General features: G+C 36.9%; 1 protein-coding gene across 1 annotated transcript in view; it reads right to left on the reverse strand.

The window, feature by feature from the left end:
* The window catches only part of cdk17 (cyclin dependent kinase 17), a 140,384-nt gene that overhangs the window by 48,638 nt on the left and 68,026 nt on the right, over positions 1–23,720 (reverse strand). The window contains exon 2 of the mRNA XM_072913135.1: positions 4,839–4,971. Within this exon, the coding sequence (XP_072769236.1) occupies positions 4,839–4,965 (127 nt within the window). The 5' untranslated portion in view covers positions 4,966–4,971. The remainder of the gene's footprint in view (positions 1–4,838; positions 4,972–23,720) is intronic.

The following is a 23,720-nucleotide window of genomic DNA, read 5'->3' on the forward strand; positions in this document are numbered from 1 at the left end:
TACGACTAAACAGAAGATGTGTACAGACACCTTCATACGACTAAACAGAAGATGTTTACAGACACCTTCATACGACTAAACAGAAGATGTTTACAGACACCTTCATACGACTAAACAGAAGATGTATACAGACACCTTCATACGACTAAACAGAAGATGTACACAGACACCTTCATACAACTAAACAGAAGATGTATACAGACACCTTCATAGGACTAAACAAAAGATGTATACAGACACCTTCATAGGACTAAACAGAAGATGTGTACAGACACCTTCATACGACTAAACAGAAGATGTTTACAGACACCTTCATACGACTAAACAGAAGATGTATACAGACACCTTCATAGGACTAAACAGAAGATGTGTACAGACACCTTCATACGACTAAACAGAAGATGTTTACAGACACCTTCATACGACTAAACAGAAGATGTATACAGACACCTTCATAGGACTAAACAGAATATGTATACAGACACCTTCATAGGACTAAACAGAAGATGTGTACAGACACCTTCATACAACTAAACAGAAGATGTATACAGACACCTTCATAGAACTAAACAAAAGATGTATACAGACACCTTCATAGGACTAAACAGAAGATGTGTACAGACACCTTCATACGACTAAACAGAAGATGTTTACAGACACCTTCATACGACTAAACAGAAGATGTATACAGACACCTTCATAGGACTAAACAGAAGATGTATACAGACACCTTCATACGACCATACAGGTGTGTAAACTCAGTCTGACCTTCTCACCTGAAGCACTGAGTGTGTGTTTATGTGACATCACTCCATCAGGCACTTAGTGGCTTTTCATGCACGCTTCATAAAACCTCAAAGACGGTGGAGAGCGACTACAATAGACTAAAAATAGGTGAGCGTTTGTTTGGTCAACTTGCTCATTTATGCAGCAGCACAACCAACAATACTTTTACATATCATTCATCCCAATTATAAATCCATTTAGAATTTTTAATTTATCTCATTTAATATTTTATACATTTCAAATATCTATTTAATAAATTCTAAAAACACTTTTTAAAAATAAGAATACATTTAAAAAACATTTTTTTAGGTTATCTTCATGCAACTGGAAGGAGCTTTTCTAACCAGTAAGCTCTTTAAAAAAAAAAGTTTCATTATCATTCTGTAAATTCACAAACTATAAGCCACTAATTTTTCCCTACGCCTTAAACCCTGTGGCTTATAAAACGGTGTGGCTGATTTATAGATTTTTCTCCGCTGAAGGCCATAATGCAAATAGTTTTTGAAAAAAAAACAAACAAGCAAAGACACTGAACAGGTGTATTATTGTTTGTGCTAAGGCGCCATCCTTTGGAAAAGTTGGCTCTCCGCAGGTGCTGCAGTGTCCTTCCATTTAGAGGTTTGAACCAGAAGTACAATTGCCGTTCTGTCATCCAGCCATTCATAGCGTTTGTAAGTTTTACAATATAACTAAAACAATTCTTACTACTCAAGTGTGATGTCTGTAGGAGTGTTTTCATGCATATTTACATGTGATATCGTAATGTAATGATGCTAGCGTTGTCAGCATCAACTAATATGCTACGAGTGTCAGTGTTAGTATTATTAACTTACATTCTTTTTGTATTGTTTCACTTTCACTAATTCCTCAGTAAATTCAGCAAAACGTCAGCGTGGAGTTATTGAGTCTGTTTAGCTGAGTGGAGAGCTAGCTTGCGCAGCTAGTGGCTCCATGACCATGACTTCTGTTTTGTTTGATCACCCGTTTTACTGCCCTGTTACAGACACCGTTTGGAAACAATGAAGGTATGTAAATAAACATTTACAGATTATTTCTGTGTAAATAACTCATTTCACAACATTTATATCTGCCACTTATAGTCCACTGCAGCTGATATATGGAAACATATTCATTTCCCTAAAATTGAGTGGGTGTGGCTTTTTCTACCGCTTGTCCCTTTTTGGGACAGCTGCACTCGGGTGGAAGGCGGAGTACACCCTGGACAAGTCGCCACCTCATCACAGGGCCAACACAGATAGACAGACAACATTCACACACTAGGGACCATTTAGTGTTGCCAATCAAATCTACCTATCCCCAGATGCATGTCTTTGGAGGTGGGAGGGGCCTATCCCCAAGGTGCATGTCTTTGGAGGTGGGAGGGGCCTATCCCCAGGTGCATGTCTTTGGAGGTGGGAGAAAGCCTGAGTAGAACCCACGCAGTCACGGGGAGAACATGCAAACTCCACACAGAAAGATCCCAAACCCGGGATTGAACTCAGGACTACTCAGGACTAAGGCTGAAACGACGCGTCGACGTAGTCGACGTCATCGGTTACGTAAATACGTCGACGCCGTTTTTGTGCGTCGGCGCGTCGCATATTTACGTCACACTACTTTACTGTCATGGCGGAGCGCAAAGCAGACGATGCGAGCGAGGGGAAAAAAGCACGCCAAAAGTCGTCAAAAGTGTGGGAGTATTTCAATAAACGGCCTAATAATGTTGTTGTATGCACACTGTGTCGAGCGGAAATGGCCTATCATAGCAGCACAACGGCTATGAACGAACATTTGAAAAGAAAACCCCCGACAGCGTTCTTGCCATCACCATCAACAAGTCAATCGTCCGCGTGCGTATACGTTGTCATTATTACACAAAAACATGAATGTGTCATTTGTATCTGCGTTGTAAATTCATAAACTAAAGCACCGTTTGGTCTGAGAGGCGCGTTTGGCGTGCCTGTTCAGTGTTTACAAAGACGCGCTCCTCTTTAACGCTGTGGAGAGGCGGCGGCGGCGAGCGAGCGGCGAGGCGGGGCGCGCCGGGAGCGACGCCGCAATCGTGCCCAGGTGCGCGATCCGCGCAGTTGGAAGAGAAAAGACTTTGTGTAAAATTAAAAGATTGTAAACCTGGCAAAGCCGTCTGGCGTTCAGTCTGTCGGTCCTGAAAGAACCCCACGGCTAATTAGTTGTGCAAATACCTTTTACAACATTAACAGTTACATATACTATGTACAAACCAACAATTAACTTTCACTTTAATCATACTATCATTGTTGTGTTATTAAGCAAAATAAGCAATACTTTTACTTTTGTTGAAATGTTTACACTGTACACTTTTTTGTATTGGATGTTTAGCTTTATTTTTGCACATTTTAGCAAATAAGCAATACTTTTACTTTTGTTGAAATGTTTACACTTGTTACAGAATATTTCCGTTTTGCACTTTTTTGTATTGGATGTTTATCTTTATTTTTGCACATTTTAAAGCAAAATAAGCAATACTTTTACTTTTTAAATGCTTATACTATTCCAGAATATTAAGATTTGCACTGGATGTTTACTTTTATATTTGCACATTAAAAAGCAAATAAGCTACTTTTAATTTTGTTAAATGTTAAAAGTTTTAAATGTTTACATTGTTACAGAATATTTTGTCATGTTGTTGTCAATGTTGACTGAGTGGCCATACTTTTTTTTTTGTGAATAAAAGCCATGCCTTTTGAAAAAACTGGCCTACATTTATTTTTTCCTCTTCATTTTAAATTAAAAAAAAAATCGGCAAAAGGAAAAATAATCTATAGATTAATCGAAAAAAAATAATCTATAGATTAACCGATTAATCGAAAAAAATAATCTATAGATTAATTGATAGAAAAATAATCGTTAGCTGCAGCCCTACTCAGGACCTCCGTATGGTGAGGCAGATGCACTAACCCCTCTCCCACCGTGCTGCCCATATATCCCGGTATAGTCAGGAAAATGTGCTAAATACCGTACTTTCGGACTATAAGTCGCTCCGGAGTATAAGTCGCACCGGCCGAAAAAAGGAAAAAAACATATATAAGTCGCACTGGAGTATAAGTCGCATTTTTTGGGGAAATGCATTTGATAAAAGCCAACAGCAAGAATAGACATTTAAGATAAATGAAGAATAGTGAACAACAGGCTGAATAAGTGTACGTTATATGAGGCATAAATAAGCAACTGGTATGTTAACGTAACATATTATGGTAAGGGTCATTCAAATAACTATAACATTGTCATGACTTGGTCTTGGGTCTTTGCTTTTCCGGGATGCAACGGAAAGTTGGCTCGGGCGAGACGGGAATGTAAGTACATTTTTTATTTAAAGACTATAAATCCAAAAAAAAAAAGGATCAAACAAAAAGCGCGCACAGAGGCGGAGAATAAACTATGAAACCAAAAGACTATAAACATGGAACAAAAACTTACTATGACAAGGGACATGAAGCAGGATCTTAGAGGATGAAGAGTGTACAGAAGCATAAATGTGGAGAGGTCGTCAGAAAGACAAACTGAAAAACACTGAACTTAAATACTACAGACATGATTAACGAAAACAGGTGCGTGACTCAAGACGTGAAACAGGTGCGTGACGTGACAGGTGAAAACTAATGGGTTGCTATGGTGACAATCAAGAGTGCACAATGAGTCCAAACGTGGAACAGGTGAAACTAATGGGTAATCATGCAAACAAGACAAGGGAGTGAAAAGCCAGAAACTAAACAAAACATGACTTAAAACAAAACATGATTACACAGACATGACAAACATATAGAACATGCTATACAATCTGTCACTCCTAATGGCTAAATCCCATGAAATCTTATACGTCTAGTCTCTTACGTGAATGAGATCAATAATATTATTTGATATTTTACGCTAATGTGTTAATACTTTCACACATAAGTCGCTCCGGAGTAAAAAAAAAAACTGCGACTTATAATCCGAAAACTACGGTACATGTTGATTGATTAGATTGAGGGTTGCATTGACTGTAACATGAAGGAGGACACACAAACACTAACCGTTGTCCTTGGTGCCGCCATCCTCCATGGTCATCTGCTCTGCCAGCTCTGAAAGAGACTCGTCCATGCTGTGGCTGGAGCGCAGCGTCAACGACAGACGCTTCTTCATCTTCTTCATCTTCTCCATGGCGGCCTGCAAGAACACACCCTGGGTCAGCCTTGGCCCGAGGACAGTTGGACAAGTGTTGGCGAGGGAGTGTGGCCTCAAGAAGGAAGTGGGGCTGCCTATAATCTAATATTCATTGGCCCTGCACACGCAGCAACCATGAAGACAGATCAAACTGGGATACTTTCACTGTTGCACCAGAAAGAGGAGATGAAAAGTCATCAGAGAGCAGTGTGTTGATGCAGGAAACACCTTGCTGCTCATTGTGCTGCTCTGGCAACGGCCCCGTCATGTGTGTGTGTGTGTGTGTGTGTGTGTGTGTGTGTGTGTGTGTGTGTGTGTGTGTGTGTGTGTGGAGGAAACAGACGCAGAAATGTCCCACTGAACCTCAGTGCCACACAAATTGACCCCTGCGTCATCTCTTTCCTCCACTCTTGACCTTTGACCCCCTCTCATGACACATCCCCTTCAGCATCCATGTTGCTTACAAGTGACCAAAACTACAATGAACTCATCTGCCAAAAATTAAGTCTTATATAAGTGTTATAATGAAGACAACACATGATGTAAGTGTCTATATTAGCCTACTATCAAAATGACTTTAAAAGTCTTATATAAGTGTTATAATGAAAACAACACATGATGTAAGTGTCTATATTAGCCTACTATCAAAATGACTTTAAAAGTCTTATATAAGTGTTATAATGAAGGCAACACATGATGTAAGTGTCTATATTAGCTATATCAGCCTACTATCAAAATTACTTCAAAAGTCTTATATAAGTGTTATAATAAAGACAACACATGATGTAAGTGTCTATATCAGCCTACTATCAAAATGACTTTAAAAAGTCTTATATAAGTGTTATAATGAAGACAACACATGATGTAAGTGTCTATATTAGCTATATCAGCCTACTATCAAAATGACTTTAAAAGTCTTATATAAGTGTTATAATAAAGACAACACATGATGTAAGTGTCTATATCAGCCTACTATCAAAATGACTTTAAAAAGTCTTATATAAGTGTTATAATGAAGACAACACATGATGTAAGTGTCTGTATTAGCCTACTATCAAAAGGACTTTAAAAGTCTTATATAAGTGTTATAATGAAGACAACACATGATGTAAGTGTCTATATTAGCTATATCAGCCTACTATCAAAATGACTTTAAAAGTCTTATATAAGTGTTTTAATGAAAACAACACATGATGTAAGTGTCTATATTAGCCTACTATCAAAATGACTTTAAAAGTCTTATATAAGTGTTATAATGAAGGCAACACATGATGTAAGTGTCTATATTAGCCTACTATCAAAATGACTTTAAAAGTCTTATATAAGTGTTATAATGAAGACAACACATGATGTAAGTGTCTATATTAGCTATATCAGCCTACTATCAAAATGACTTTAAAAGTCTTATATAAGTGTTATAATGAAAACAACACATAATGTAAGTGTCTATATTAGCCTACTATCAAAATGACTTTAAAAGTATTATATAAGTGTTATAATGAAGGCAACACATGATGTAAGTGTCTATATTAGCTATATCAGCCTACTATCAAAATTACTTCAAAAGTCTTATATAAGTGTTATAATAAAGACAACACATGATGTGTCTATATCAGCCTACTATCAAAATGACTTTAAAAAGTCTTATATAAGTGTTATAATGAAGACAACACATGATGTAAGTGTCTATATTAGCCTACTATCAAAATGACTTTAAAAGTCTTATATAAGTGTTATAATGAAGACAACACATGATGTAAGTGTCTATATTAGCTATATCAGCCTACTATCAAAATGACTTTAAAAGTCTTATATAAGTGTTATAATGAAAACAACACATGATGTAAGTGTCTATATTAGCCTACTATCAAAATGACTTTAAAAGTCTTATATAAGTGTTATAATGAAGGCAACACATGATGTAAGTGTCTATATTAGCTATATCAGCCTACTATCAAAATTACTTCAAAAGTCTTATATAAGTGTTATAATAAAGACAACACATGATGTAAGTGTCTATATCAGCCTACTATCAAAATGACTTTAAAAAGTCTTATATAAGTGTTGTAATGAAGACAACACATGATGTAAGTGTCTATATTAGCCTACTATCAAAATGACTTTAAAAGTCTTATATAAGTGTTATAATGAAGACAACACATGATGTAAGTGTCTATATTAGCTATATCAGCCTACTATCAAAATGACTTTAAAAGTCTTATATAAGTGTTATAATGAAAACAACACATGATGTAAGTGTCTATATTAGCCTACTATCAAAATGACTTTAAAAGTCTTATATAAGTGTTATAATGAAGGCAACACATGATGTAAGTGTCTATATTAGCTATATCAGCCTACTATCAAAATTACTTCAAAAGTCTTATATAAGTGTTATAATAAAGACAACACATGAAGTAAGTGTCTATATCAGCCTACTATCAAAATGACTTTAAAAAGTCTTATATAAGTGTTATAATGAAGACAACACATGATGTAAGTGTCTATATTAGCCTACTATCAAAATGACTTTAAAAGTCTTATATAAGTGTTATAATGAAGACAACACATGATGTAAGTGTCTATATTAGCTATATCAGCCTACTATCAAAATGACTTTAAAAGTCTTATATAAGTGTTATAATGAAAACAACACATGATGTAAGTGTCTATATTAGCCTACTGTCAAAATGACTTTAAAAGTCTTATATAAGTGTTATAATGAAGGCAACACATGATGTAAGTGTCTATATTAGCTATATCAGCCTACTATCAAAATTACTTCAAAAGTCTTATATAAGTGTTATAATAAAGACAACACATGATGTAAGTGTCTATATCAGCCTACTATCAAAATGACTTTAAAAAGTCTTATATAAGTGTTATAATGAAGACAACACATGATGTAAGTGTCTATATTAGCCTACTATCAAAATGACTTTAAAAGTCTTATATAAGTGTTATAATGAAGACAACACATGATGTAAGTGTCTATATTAGCTATATCAGCCTACTATCAAAATGACTTTAAAAGTCTTATATAAGTGTTATAATGAAAACAACACATGATGTAAGTGTCTATATTAGCCTACTATCAAAATGACTTTAAAAGTCTTATATAAGTGTTATAATGAAGACAACACATGATGTAAGTGTCTATATTAGCTATATCAGCCTACTATCAAAATGACTTTAAAAGTCTTATATAAGTGTTATAATGAAAACAACACATGATGTAAGTGTCTATATTAGCCTACTATCAAAATGACTTTAATAGTCTTATATAAGTGTTATAATGAAGGCAACACATGATGTAAGTGTCTATATTAGCTATATCAGCCTACTATCAAAATTACTTCAAAAGTCTTATATAAGTGTTATAATAAAGACAACACATGATGTAAGTGTCTATATCAGCCTACTATCAAAATGACTTTAAAAAGTCTTATATAAGTGTTATAATGAAGACAACACATGATGTAAGTGTCTATATTAGCCTACTATCAAAATGACTTTAAAAGTCTTATATAAGTGTTATAATGAAGACAACACATAATGTAAGTGTCTATATTAGCTATATTAGCCTACTATCAAAATGACTTTAAAAGTCTTATATAAGTGTTATAATGAAAACAACACATGATGTAAGTGTCTATATTAGCCTACTATCAAAATGACTTTAAAAGTCTTATATAAGTGTTATAATGAAAACAACACATGATGTAAGTGTCTATATTAGCCTACTATCAAAATGACTTTAAAAGTCTTATATAAGTGTTATAATGAAGGCAACACATGATGTAAGTGTCTATATTAGCTATATCAGCCTACTATCAAAATTACTTCAAAAGTCTTATATAAGTGTTATAATAAAGACAACACATGATGTAAGTGTCTATATCAGCCTACTATCAAAATGACTTTAAAAAGTCTTATATAAGTGTTATAATGAAGACAACACATGATGTAAGTGTCTATATTAGCCTACTATCAAAATGACTTTAAAAGTCTTATATAAGTGTTATAATGAAGACAACATATGATGTAAGTGTCTATATTAGCTATATCAGCCTACTATCAAAATGACTTTAAAAGTCTTATATAAGTGTTATAATGAAAACAACACATGATGTAAGTGTCTATATTAGCCTACTATCAAAATGACTTTAAAAGTCTTATATAAGTGTTATAATGAAGGCGACACATGATGTAAGTGTCTATATTAGCTATATCAGCCTACTATCAAAATTACTTCAAAAGTCTTATATAAGTGTTATAATAAAGACAACACATGATGTAAGTGTCTATATCAGCCTACTATCAAAATGACTTTAAAAAGTCTTATAAGTGTTATAATGAAGACAACACATGATGTAAGTGTCTATATTAGCCTACTATCAAAATGACTTTAAAAGTCTTATATAAGTGTTATAATGAAGACAACACATGATGTAAGTGTCTATATTAGCTATATCAGCCTACTATCAAAATGACTTTAAAAAGTCTTATATAAGTGTTATAATGAAGACAACACATGATGTAAGTGTCTATATTAACCTACTATCAAAATGACTTTAAAAGTCTTATATAAGTGTTATAATGAAGGCAACACATGATGTAAGTGTCTATATTAGCTATATCAGCCTACTATCAAAATTACTTCAAAAGTCTTATATAAGTGTTATAATAAAGACAACACATGATGTAAGTGTCTATATCAGCCTACTATCAAAATGACTTTAAAAAGTCTTATATAAGTGTTATAATGAAGACAACACATGATGTAAGTGTCTGTATTAGCCTACTATCAAAATGACTTTAAAAGTCTTATATAAGTGTTATAATGAAGACAACACATGATGTAAGTGTCTATATTAGCTATATCAGCCTACTATCAAAATGACTTTAAAAGTCTTATATAAGTGTTTTAATGAAAACAACACATGATGTAAGTGTCTATATTAGCCTACTATCAAAATGACTTTAAAAGTCTTATATAAGTGTTATAATGAAGGCAACACATGATGTAAGTGTCTATATTAGCTATATCAGCCTACTATCAAAATTACTTCAAAAGTCTTATATAAGTGTTATAATAAAGACAACACATGATGTAAGTGTCTATATTAGCCTACTATCAAAATGACTTTAAAAGTCTTATATAAGTGTTATAATGAAGACAACACATGATGTAAGTGTCTATATTAGCCTACTATCAAAAGGACTTTAAAAGTCTTATATAAGTGTTATAATGAAGACAACACATGATGTAAGTGTCTATATTAGCTATATCAGCCTACTATCAAAATGACTTTAAAAGTCTTATATAAGTGTTATAATGAAAACAACACATGATGTAAGTGTCTATGTTAGCCTACTATCAAAATGACTTTAAAAGCCTTATATAAGTGTTATAATGAAGGCAACACATGATGTAAGTGTCTATATTAGCTATATCAGCCTACTATTAAAATGACTTTAAAAGTCTTATATACAGTTAGGTCCATAAATATTTGGACATTGACACAATTTTCAGTATTCCAGCTCTGTACAACACCACAATGGATTTGAAATGAAACAATCAAGATCTGCTTTAAGTGCAGACTTTGAGCTTTAATTTGAGGGTATTTACATCCAAATCAGGTGAACGGTGTAGGAATTACAACACATTTTATATGTGTCTTCCACTTTTTAAAGGACCAAAAGTAATTGGACAATTGGCTACTCAGCTGTTCCATGGCCACGTTTGTGTTATTCCCTTGTTTTTTTTTTTCATTTATTTCATTTACAAAGAGCAGATAAAAGGCCTAGATGGCATTTCAAGTGTGGTATATTCATTTGGAATCTGGGGAGGTCATCTCTTAATATGATGTCCAAAGAGCTGTCACTATCAGTGAAGCAAGCCATCATTAGGCTGAAAAATCAAAACAAAGCCATCAGATAGATAGCAAAAACATGAGGTGTGGCCAAATCAACTGTTTGGTACATTCTTAAAAAGAGAGAACACACTGGTGAGCTCAGCAACACCAAAAGACCTGGAAGACCACGGAAAACAAGTGTGGTGGATGACAGAAAAATCCTTTCCCTTGTCAAGAAAAAGCCCTTCACAACAGTTGGCCAGATGAAGAAAAGTCTCCAGGAGGTACGTGTATCTGTGTCCAAGTCAACAATTAAGAGACGACTTCTCCAGAGGAAATACAGAGGGTTCATCACAAGGTGTAAACCATCGGTGAGCCTCAAAAACAGGAAGGCCAGATTAGAGTTTGCCAAGAAACATCTAAAAGAGCCTGTGCAGTTCTGGAACAACATCTTATGGACAGATGAGACCAAGATCAACTTGTAGCAGAATGATGGAAAGAGAAGAGTATGGAGGAGGGAAGGAACTGCTCAAGATCCAAAGCATAGCACCTCATCAGTGAAGCATGGTGGTGGTACTGGCATGCATGGCTGCCAGTGGATCTTGATCTCTTATATTTATTGATGATGTGACAGCTGACAAATGCAGCAGAATGAATTCTGAAGTGTTTGGGGCAATATTATCTGCTCATATTCAGCCAAATGCTTCAAAAGTCATTGGACGGCGCTTCACAATGCAGATGGTCAATGACCCCAAGCATACTGCGAAACCAACCAAATAGTTTTTTAAGGCAAAGAAGTGGAATGTCCTGCAATGGCCAAGTTAATCACCTGACCTGAATCCCATTGAGCATGAATTTCACTTGCTGAAGACAAAACTGAAGGGAAAATGCCCAAAGAACAAGCAGGAAGTGAAGACAGCTGCAGCAGAGGCCTGGCAAAGCATCACAAGGGACCAAACCCAGCGTCTGGTGATGTCTATGTGTTCCACACTTCAGGCTGTCATTGACTGCAAAGGATTTGCAACAAAGTATTAAAAAATGACAATTTTATTTATGATTATATTAGTTTGTCCAATTACTTTTGGTCCCTTAAAAAGGGGAAGGCACTTATAAAATGGGTTGTAATTCCTACACCGTTCACCTGATTTGGATGTAAATACCCTCAAATTAAAGCTCAAAGTCTGCACTTAAAGCAGATCTTGATTGTTTCATTTCAAAATCCATTGTGGTGTTGTACAGTGCTGGAATACTGAAAATTGTGTCAATGTCCAAATATTTATGGACCTAACTGTAAGTGTTATAATGAAGGCAACACATGATGTATGTGTCTATATTAGCCTACTATCAAAATGACTTTAAAAGTCTTATATAAGTGTTATAATGAAGGCAACACATAATGTGTCTATATTAGCCTACTATCAAAATGACTTTAAAAGTCATATTTAAGTGTTATAATGAAGACAACACATGATGTAAGTGTCTATATTAGCCTACTATTAAAATGACTTTAAAAGTCTTATATAAGTGTTATAATGTAGACAACACATGATGTAAGTGTCTATATTAGCTATATTAGCCTACTATCAAAATGACTTTAAAAGCCTTATATAAGTGTTATAATGAAGGCAACACATGATGTAAGTGTCTATATTAGCTATATCAGTCTACTATCAAAATGACTTTAAAAGTCTTATATAAGTGTTATAATGAAGGCAACACATAATGTGTCTATATTAGCCTACTATCAAAATGACTTTAAAAGTCTTATTTAAGTGTTATAATGAAGACAACACATGATGTAAGTGTCTATATTAGCCTACTATTAAAATGACTTTAAAAGTCTTATATAAGTGTTATAATGTAGACAACACATGATGTAAGTGTCTATATTAGCTATATTAGCCTACTATCAAAATGACTTTAAAAGCCTTATATAAGTGTTATAATGAAGGCAACACATGATGTAAGTGTCTATATTAGCTATATCAGCCTACTATCAAAATGACTTTAAAAGTCTTATATAAGTGTTATAATGAAGACAACACATGATGTAAATGTCTATATTAGTTATATTAGCCTACTATCAAATGACTTTAAAAGTCTTATATAAGTGTTATAATGAAGGCAACACATGATGTAAGTGTCTATATTAGCCTACTATCAAAATGACTTTAAAAGTCTTATATAAGTGTTATAATGAAGGCAACACATAATGTGCCTATATTAGCCTACTATCAAAATGACTTTACAAGTCTTATTTAAGTGTTATAATGAAGACAACACATGATGTAAGTGTCTATATTAGCTATATTAGCCTACTATTAAAATGACTTTAAAAGTCTTATATAAGTGTTATAATGTAGACAACACATGATGTAAGTGTCTATATTAGCTATATTAGCCTACTATCAAAATTACTTTAAAAGCCTTATATAAGTGTTATAATGAAGGCAACACATGATGTAAGTGTCTATATTAGCTATATCAGCCTACTATCAAAATGACTTTAAAAGCCTTATATAAGTGTTATAATGAAGGCAACACATGATGTAAGTGTCTATATTAGCTATATCAGCCTACTATCAAAATGACTTTAAAAGTCTTATATAAGTGTTATAATGAAGGCAACACATGATGTATGTGTCTATATTAGCCTACTATCAAAATGACTTTAAAAGTCTTATATAAGTGTTATAATGAAGGCAACACATAATGTGTCTATATTAGCCTACTATCAAAATGACTTTAAAAGTCTTATTTAAGTGTTATAATGAAGACAACACATGATGTAAGTGTCTATATTAGCTATATTAGCCTACTATTAAAATGACTTTAAAAGTCTTATATAAGTGTTATAATGTAGACAACACATGATGTAAGTGTCTATATTAGCTATATCAGCCTACTATCAAAATGACTTTAAAAGTCTTATATAAGTGTTATAATGAAGACAACACATGATGTAAGTGTCTATATTAGTTATATTAGCCTACTATCAAATGACTTTAAAAGTCTTATATAAGTGTTATAATGAAGGCAACACATGATGTAAGTGTCTATATTAGCTATATCAGCCTACTATCAAAATGACTTTAAAAGTCTTATATAAGTGTTATAATGAAGGCAACACATGATGTATGTGTCTATATTAGCCTACTATCAAAATGACTTTAAAAGTCTTATATAAGTGTTATAATGAAGGCAACACATGATGTAAGTGTCTATATTAGCCTACTATCAAAATGACTTTAAAAGTCTTATTTAAGTGTTATAATGAAGACAACACATGATGTAAGTGTCTATATTAGCTATATTAGCCTACTATCAAAATTACTTTAAAAGCCTTGTATAAGTGTTATAATGAAGGCAACACATGATGTAAGTGTCTATATTAGCTATATTAGCCTACTATTAAAATGACTTTAAAAGTCTTATATAAGTGTTATAATGTAGACAACACATGATGTGTCTATATTAGCTTTATTAGCCTACTATCAAAATGACTTTAAAAGTCTTATATAAGTGTTATAATGAAGACAACACATGATGTAAATGTCTGTATTAGTTATATTAGCCTACTATCAAATGACTTTAAAAGTCTTATATAAGTGTTATAATGAAGGCAACACATGATGTAAGTGTCTATATTAGCCTACTATCAAAATGACTTTAAAAGTCTTATATAAGTGTTACAATGAAGGCAACACATAATGTGTCTATATTAGCCTACTATCAAAATGACTTTAAAAGTCTTATTTAAGTGTTATAATGAAGACAACACATGATGTAAGTGTCTATATTAGCTATATTAGCCTACTATTAAAATGACTTTAAAAGTCTTATATAAGTGTTATAATGTAGACAACACATGATGTAAGTGTCTATATTAGCTATATTAGCCTACTATCAAAATTACTTTAAAAGCCTTATATAAGTGTTATAATGAAGGCAACACATGATGTAAGTGTCTATATTAGCTATATCAGCCTACTATCAAAATGACTTTAAAAGTCTTATATAAGTGTTATAATGAAGACAACACATGATGTAAATGTCTATATTAGTTATATTAGCCTACTATCAAATGACTTTAAAAGTCTTATATAAGTGTTATAATGAAGGCAACACATGATGTAAGTGTCTATATTAGCCTACTATCAAAATGACTTTAAAAGTCTTATATAAGTGTTATAATGAAGGCAACACATAATGTGTCTATATTAGCCTACTATCAAAATGACTTTAAAAGTCTTATTTAAGTGTTATAATGAAGACAACAAAGGATGCAAGTGTCTGTATTGGTTATATTAGCCTACTATCAAAATGACTTTAAAAGTCTTATATAAGTGTTATAATGAAGACAACAAAGGATGTAAGTGTCTATATTAGACTACTATTGCCCATGCAGTGTTGCAGGGTGACCAGACTACTTTTGAAGGCAAGTGTGTCACGCTGCTGATCTGATGACTCAAGTCACATGTGCACTCAAATGTGGCAATTTTACACGCAAATTGTGTCGAGAAAAATCAAATACAATGCACAATAAGGCAAAGAAGCACAGAGAGAGAGAGAGAGAGAGAGAGAGAGAGAGAGAGACACACACACACACACACACACACACACACACACACACACACACACACACACACACACACACACACACACACACACACACACACACACACACACATACACAGCTAAGCAGCCATTGTCCTTCTTTCAAAGGAGTGCAACAGAGCTGGGTTTTATCACTGCAGCAAAACAAAACAAAGACTCATGTGACATGTGTGTGTGTGTGTGTGTGGGGGGGGGGGGGGGGGTGTATGTGTGTACGTGTATGTGTGTGTGTGTACGTGTGTTTTCATGTGTGTGTGTGTGTGTGTGTGTGTGTGTGTGTGTGTGTGTGTGTATGTATGTATATGTGTGTGTGTGTGTGTGTGTGTGTGTGTGTGTGTGTGTGTGTGTGTGTGTGTCAGAGAGATTCTATAAGCAAAATCTGGAGCCTCCTGCAATAGTGAGCGCATGGACTGTTTATTATTTCATTCCCCCCCCACATTTCTTCCAAACCCCCACATCCAGTCTTCCCACTGCTTCCTCAGAAAGCATCCCAGGGGCACGGTGGGCCTAATTACTGGCCTAATAATGACACGCCATCCTTCCGTTTCCACCGCCTCCTTTCCAAGAATACCCGGCGAAGAGGTTTGTGGTGGAGCTGAGAAGGTTCGGAAGAGAAGTCAGACATAATGACATCTTTTGTGTTGTGCTGCAGAGCCATGAAGTCACTACAGTACAATGGAACAAAGTCTTGGGATTCCAGTAGTTCAAGTCAACGGGGAGACAAAGTGTTCCAGAGACATCCATGATGCAGTGAATTATTTCTACAAATATGTTCATGTCGTTATGGTGATGTCCGGCTCAGCTCCTTCTTCACCACAACGGATCGATACAGCGTCCGCATTACTGAAGACACCGCACCGATCCGCCTGTCCATCTCACGATCCACTCTTCCCTCACTCGTGAACAAGACTCCGAGGTACTTAAACTCCTCCACTTGGGGCAAGATCTCCTCCCCAACCCGGAGATGGCACTCCACCCTTTTCCGGACGAGTACCATGGACTTGGGCTTGGAGGTGCTGATTCCCATCCCAGTCGCTTCACACTCGGCTGCGAACCGATCCAGTGAGAGCTGAAGATCTTGGCCAGATGAAGCCATCAGGACCACATCATGTTTAAAAAGCAGAGACCTAATCCTGCAGCCACCAAACCAGATACCCTCAACGCCCTGACTGCGCCTAGAAATTCTGTCCATAAAGGTTATGAACAGAATCTGTGACAAAGGGCAGCCTTGGCGGAGTCCAACCCTCACTGGAAACGGGTCCGACTTACTGCCGGCAATGCGGACCAAGCTCTGACACTGATCATACAGGGAGCAGACCGCCACAATAAGACAGTCCGTTACCCCATACTCTCTGAGCACTCTCCACAGGACTTCCCGGGGTACACGGTCGAATGCCTTCTCCAAGTCCACAAAGCACATGTAGACTGGTTGGGCAAACTCCCATGCACCCTCAAGGACCCTGCCGAGAGTATAGAGCTGGTCCACAGTTCCATGACCAGGACGAAAACCACACTGTTCCTCCTGAATCCGAGGTTCGACTATCCGGCGTAGCCTCCTCTCCAGTACACCTGAATAGACCTTACCGGGAAGGCTGAGGAGTGTGATCCCACGATAGTTGGAACACACCCTCCGGTTCCCCTTCTTAAAGAGAGGAACCACCACCCCGATGTCCATGCGATGTTGCAGAGTCTTGTCAATCAAGACATCCCCACAACATCCAGAGCCTTAAGGAACTCCGGGCGGATCTCATCCACCCCCGGGGCCTTGCCACCGAGGAGCATTTTAATAACCTCAGCAACCTCAGCCCCAGAAATAGGAGAGCCCATGATGCAGTGAATTATTTCTACAAATATGTTCATGTCGTTATGGTGATGTCAGACTGAAGGGAGCAAAGATGACAGCATGCCAAAACCAAGGCTTGATGTTGGGGCATCTTCTTTACAGCCGTGCCCAAACCTTGTGAGAAGACAAGACGTTCCTTCAATACCAAGCAATGTATCTCAATCAAGTCCATAACAGAAAGCCCCAGAAACTGCACATTAGGACCACTTACAGTATGTAAGCAAATGTCCATACAACCTTTTAGAAATGTTATTCACATTCATTATTTAGCACTTTGTGGTGATGATTTCATTGGCCAAGAGTAGGTTGTCTGTTTCTTCAGGTCACATTTAAAGAGGAAATGCACCTTTTTGGGGGGAATGTTTTCTATCAATCACAATCCTATGCATTCTAACTTGTAAATACAAGTCTATTAGCAACTATCTGTCATTTAGCTGGGGACACCCTACAACTACCTCGAGGGGTGCCCACACACCATTGTGTTTATTTGACTTTGCCTTTTCTTTGGCCCACCCCTATAACAGGCCTCAAATGTTTACTTTTTAAGGTCAAGGCAAGTGTTGCCTTCAAGGAGGGCTCATATTTTAGGGCACCAAGGCAAGTTAGAAGAGCACCTAATCAAACATTATTTTCTTTCGAGGCAGAATATATATATACTGTATATATATACACACAATGGTCAACACACAAGGTTCCACAAACAACACAATGGTCAACACACAAGGTTCCACAAACAAAACACAATGGTCAACACACAAGGTTCCACAGACAGCACAATGGTCAACACACAAGGTTCCACAAACAACACAATGGTCAACACACAAGGTTCCACAAACAACACAATGGTCAACACACAAGGTTCCACAAACAACACAATGGTCAACACACAAGGTTCCACAAACAACACAATGGTCAACACACAAGGTTCCACAGACAGCACAATGGTCAACACACAAGGTTCCACAAACAAAACACAATGGTCAACACACAAGGTTCCACAGACAGCACAATGGTCAACACACAAGGTTCCACAAACAAAACACAATGGTCAACACACAAGGTTCCACAAACAACACAATGGTCAACACACAAGGTTCCACAAACAACACAATGGTCAACACACAAGGTTCCACAAACAACACAATGGTCAACACACAAGGTTCCACAAACAACACAATGGTCAACACACAAGGTTCCACAAACAACACAATGGTCAACACACAAGGTTCCACAAACAACACAATGGTCAACACACAAGGTTCCACAGACAGCACAATGGTCAACACACAAGGTTCCACAAACAACACAATGGTCAACACATAAGGTTCCACAAACAAAACACAATGGTCAACACACAAGGTTCCACAGACAGAACAATGGTCAACACACAAGGTTCCACAAACAACACAATGGTCAACACACAAGGTTCCACAAACAACACAATGGTCAACACACAATGTTCCACAAACAACACAATGGTCAACACACAAGGTTCCACAAACAAAACACAATGGTCAACACACAAGGTTCCACAAACAACACAATGGTCAACACACAAGGTTCCACAAACAACACAATGGTCAACACACAAGGTTCCACAAACAACACAATGGTCAACACATAAGGTTCCACAAACAAAACACAATGGTCAACACACAAGGTTCCACAGACAGCACAATGGTCAACACACAAGGTTCCACAAACAACACAATGGTCAACACACAAGGTTCCACAAACAACACAATGGTCAACACACAAGGTTCCACAAACAACACAATGGTCAACACACAAGGTTCCACAAACAAAACACAATGGTCAACACACAAGGTTCCACAAACAACACAATGGTCAACACACAAGGTTCCACAAACAACACAATGGTCAACACACAAGGTACCACAAACAACACAATGGTCAACAAACAAGGTTCCACAAACAACACAATGGTCAACACACAAGGTACCACAAACAACACAATGGTCAACACACAAGGTTCCACAAACAACACAATGGTCAGGTGCACTAATGTGGTTGTCACAAAAGTAAACAAGGTAGAAGTCGAATTTTCAATATCCAATTATATCCATCCATCCATCCATCTTCTTCCGCGTATCCGAGGTCGGGTCGCGGGGGCAGCAGCCTAAGCAGGGAAGCCCAGACCTCCCTCTCCCCAGCCACTTCGTCCAGCTCCTCCCGGGGGATCCCGAGGCGTTCCCAGGACAGCCGGGAGAGATAGTCTTCCCAACGTGTCCTGGGTCTTCCCCGTGGCCTCCTACTGGTCGGACGTGCCCGAAACACCTCCTATACATATATATATATACATACATATATATATATATATATATACATATATATATACATACATATATATATATATATATATATATATATATATATATATATATACAAACATATATATATATATATATATATATATATATATATATATATATATATATATATATATATATGTATATGTATATATATATATATATATATCTATATATATATATATATATATATATATATATATATATATATATGTGTGTATATATATGTATATATGTATATATATATATGTGTATATGTTTCCGACTTATAGTTCTAGTGGAGTTTAAATCATTTCATGAAAACGACCTCATAGGCAAACAAGGTTCGAAGACGTTTTCTTTGAGAATTGATCATTTAACACTCTGCAAGTATTCCCCCGCAGAGTGAAGGATAAAACACTGTTGGAGGAGGAAGTGTCACCTGGCACAGGTGCTGGTGGGCTCATCAACTTGCCTTGAGTCATATTTCCACATAAAGATCATACAGCACACACAACAAGATGTGTGGTGGAGGTGATGACACAGGTGTCACCAGGATGTCACATACAGTAAGTGTCAAAGGTGATGACACAGGTGTCACCAGGATGTCACATACAGTAAGTGTCAAAGGTGATGACACAGGTGTCACCAGGATGTCACATACAGTAAGTGTCAAAGGTGATGACACTGGTGTCACCAGAATGTCACATACAGTAAGTGTCAAAGGTGATGACACAGGTGTCACCAGGATGTCACATACAGTAAGTGTCAAAGGTGAAGACACAGGTGTCACCAGGATGTCACATACAGTAAGTGTCAAAGGTGATGACACTGGTGTCACCAGAATGTCACATACAGTAAGTGTCAAAGGTGATGACACAGGTGTCACCAGGATGTCACATACAGTAAGTGTCAAAGGTGATGACACAGGTGTCACCAGGATGTCACATACAGTAAGTGTCAAAGGTGATGACACAGGTGTCACCAGGATGTCACATACAGTAAGTGTCAAAGGTGATGACACAGGTGTCACCAGGATGTGACGTGGCTGACTCACATACAGTAAGTGTCAAAAGTGATGACACAGGTGTCACCAGGATGTCACATACAGTAAGTGTCAAAGGTGATGACACAGGTGTCACCAGGATGTCACATACAGTAAGTGTCAACGGAGATGACACAGGTGTCACCAGGATGTCACATACAGTAAGTGTCAAAGGTGATGACACAGGTGTCACCAGGATGTCACATACAGTAAGTGTCAAAGGTGATGACACAGGTGTCACCAGGATGTCACATACAGTAAGTGTCAAAGGTGATGACTCAGGTGTCACCAGGATGTCACATACAGTAAGTGTCAAAGGTGATGACACAGGTGTCACCAGGATGTCACATACAGTAAGTGTCAAAGGTGATCACACAGGTGTCACCAGGATGTCACATACAGTAAGTGTCAAAGTCTTTGCCTGAATATTGTCTTTAGTGGCCAGACAAAGTGGTGCAGTGTGTTGTGCAGACACACACACACACACACACACACACACACACACACACACACACACACACACACACACACACACACACACACACACACACACACACACACACACACACACACACACACACAGCAGCAGCACTCAAAGAGCCCTTTGTTGGTTTGGAGAGGAGCCTAAAAAGGATGACTGAGCCACAAGGGCTTCCTTGCAGGCAGCTGCACAAAGTAATGTCATGTAATTATTCATGTAAAGTAATGTAATGTAATGTTAATATGAATGGTAATTATGATGGAGGTGTACGCTGGTAGACTTTGCTGGGCTGTTTTTGAGGTCACCATCAATACAAATGCAAACATAACTTGAACTGAAATGTTGTGATGGCAAAGATGAAAAAAGAGTTGCGATGCTGTCGACTAAAGTTCCCTCAGGTGATGCTGACTCACTTACAAAGTAAATAGTAGGACACATACTTTTAGTTTATGCAAAATAACAAGTTTAGCATTGTACAAAGTGAAACACATACAGGTAAAAGCCAGTAAATTAGAATATTTTGAAAAACTTGATTTATTTCAGTAATTGCATTCAAAAGGTGTAACTTGTACATTATATTTATTCATTGCACACAGACTGATGCATTCAAATGTTTATTTCATTTAATTTTGATGATTTGAAGTGGCAACAAATGAAAATCCAAAATTCCGTGTGTCACAAAATTAGAATATTACTTAAGGCTAATACAAAAAAGGGATTTTTAGAAATGTTGGCCAACTGAAAAGTATGAAAATGAAAAATATGAGCATGTACAATACTCAATACTTGGTTGGAGCTCCTTTTGCCTCAATTACTGCGTTAATGCGGCGTGGCGTGGAGTCGATGAGTTTCTGGCACTGCTCAGGTGTTATGAGAGCCCAGGTTGCTCTGATAGTGGCCTTCAACTCTTCTGCGTTTTTGGGTCTGGCATTCTGCATCTTCCTTTTCACAATACCCCACAGATTTTCTATGGGGCTAAGGTCAGGGGAGTTGGCGGGCCAATTTAGAACAGAAATACCATGGTCCGTAAACCAGGCACGGGTAGATTTTGCGCTGTGTGCAGGCGCCAAGTCCTGTTGGAACTTGAAATCTCCATCTCCATAGAGCAGGTCAGCAGCAGGAAGCATGAAGTGCTCTAAAACTTGCTGGTAGACGGCTGCGTTGACCCTGGATCTCAGGAAACAGAGTGGACCGACACCAGCAGATGACATGGCACCCCAAACCATCACCCAACCATGCAAATTTTGCATTTCCTTTGGAAATCGAGGTCCCAGAGTCTGGAGGAAGACAGGAGAGGCACAGGATCCACGTTGCCTGAAGTCTAGTGTAAAGTTTCCACCATCAGTGATGGTTTGGGGTGCCATGTCATCTGCTGGTGTCGGTCCACTCTGTTTCCTGAGATCCAGGGTCAACGCAGCCGTCTACCAGCAAGTTTCAGAGCACTTCATGCTTCCTGCTGCTGACCTGCTCTATGGAGATGGAGATTTCAAGTTCCAACAGGACTTGGCGCCTGCACACAGCGCAAAATCTACCCGTGCCTGGTTTACGGACCATGGTATTTCTGTTCTAAATTGGCCCGCCAACTCCCCTGACCTTAGCCCCATAGAAAATCTGTGGGGTATTGTGAAAAGGAAGATGCAGAATGCCAGACCCAAAAACGCAGAAGAGTTGAAGGCCACTATCAGAGCAACCTGGGCTCTCATAACACCTGAGCAGTGCCAGAAACTCATCGACTCCATGCCACGCCGCATTAACGCAGTAATTGAGGCAAAAGGAGCTCCAACCAAGTATTGAGTATTGTACATGCTCATATTTTTCATTTTCATACTTTTCAGTTGGCCAACATTTCTAAAAATCCCTTTTTTGTATTAGCCTTAAGTAATATTCTAATTTTGTGACACACGGAATTTTGGATTTTCATTTGTTGCCACTTCAAATCATCAAAATTAAATGAAATAAACATTTGAATGCATCAGTCTGTGTGCAATGAATAAATATAATGTACAAGTTACACCTTTTGAATGCAATTACTGAAATAAATCAAGTTTTTCAAAATATTCTAATTTACTGGCTTTTACCTGTATATGTGTATATCTCACAGAAGCCTACTGGTACTGTTCATCATACTACTGGAAGTAGTCCTCTTTAGATCTTTACTACGCACGATGCTGGTCAAAAGTCTACATAGCAACATACTTCAGCAATTTTGCTGATGTAGAAAAGTTACAATCAACTCAAATTAGCTTCACAGCATGGCCTCTTAACTTCATGTGAGTGATTATTAATGGCTTTTTTGCCCATATCCGATATTGTCCAACTCTTAATTACCGATTCCGATATCAATCGATGCAGATATATACAGTGGTGGAATGAACACATTATTATGCTAATTTTGTTGTGATGCCCCGCTGGATGCATTAAACTATGTAACTTTACCATGAATTGATTTAAGTGGACCACGACTTAAACAAGTGGAAAAACTTATTGGGGTGTTACCATTTAGTGGTCAATTGTACGGAATATGTACTGTACTGTGCAATCTACTAATACAAGTTTCAATCAATCAGTCAAACACAAAGTTTTCCAAAATAAGAGAATA

Source organism: Nerophis lumbriciformis, linkage group LG05 (assembly GCF_033978685.3).
Source record: "Nerophis lumbriciformis linkage group LG05, RoL_Nlum_v2.1, whole genome shotgun sequence".
In the NCBI taxonomy this organism is placed as follows: Eukaryota; Metazoa; Chordata; class Actinopteri; order Syngnathiformes; family Syngnathidae; genus Nerophis; species Nerophis lumbriciformis.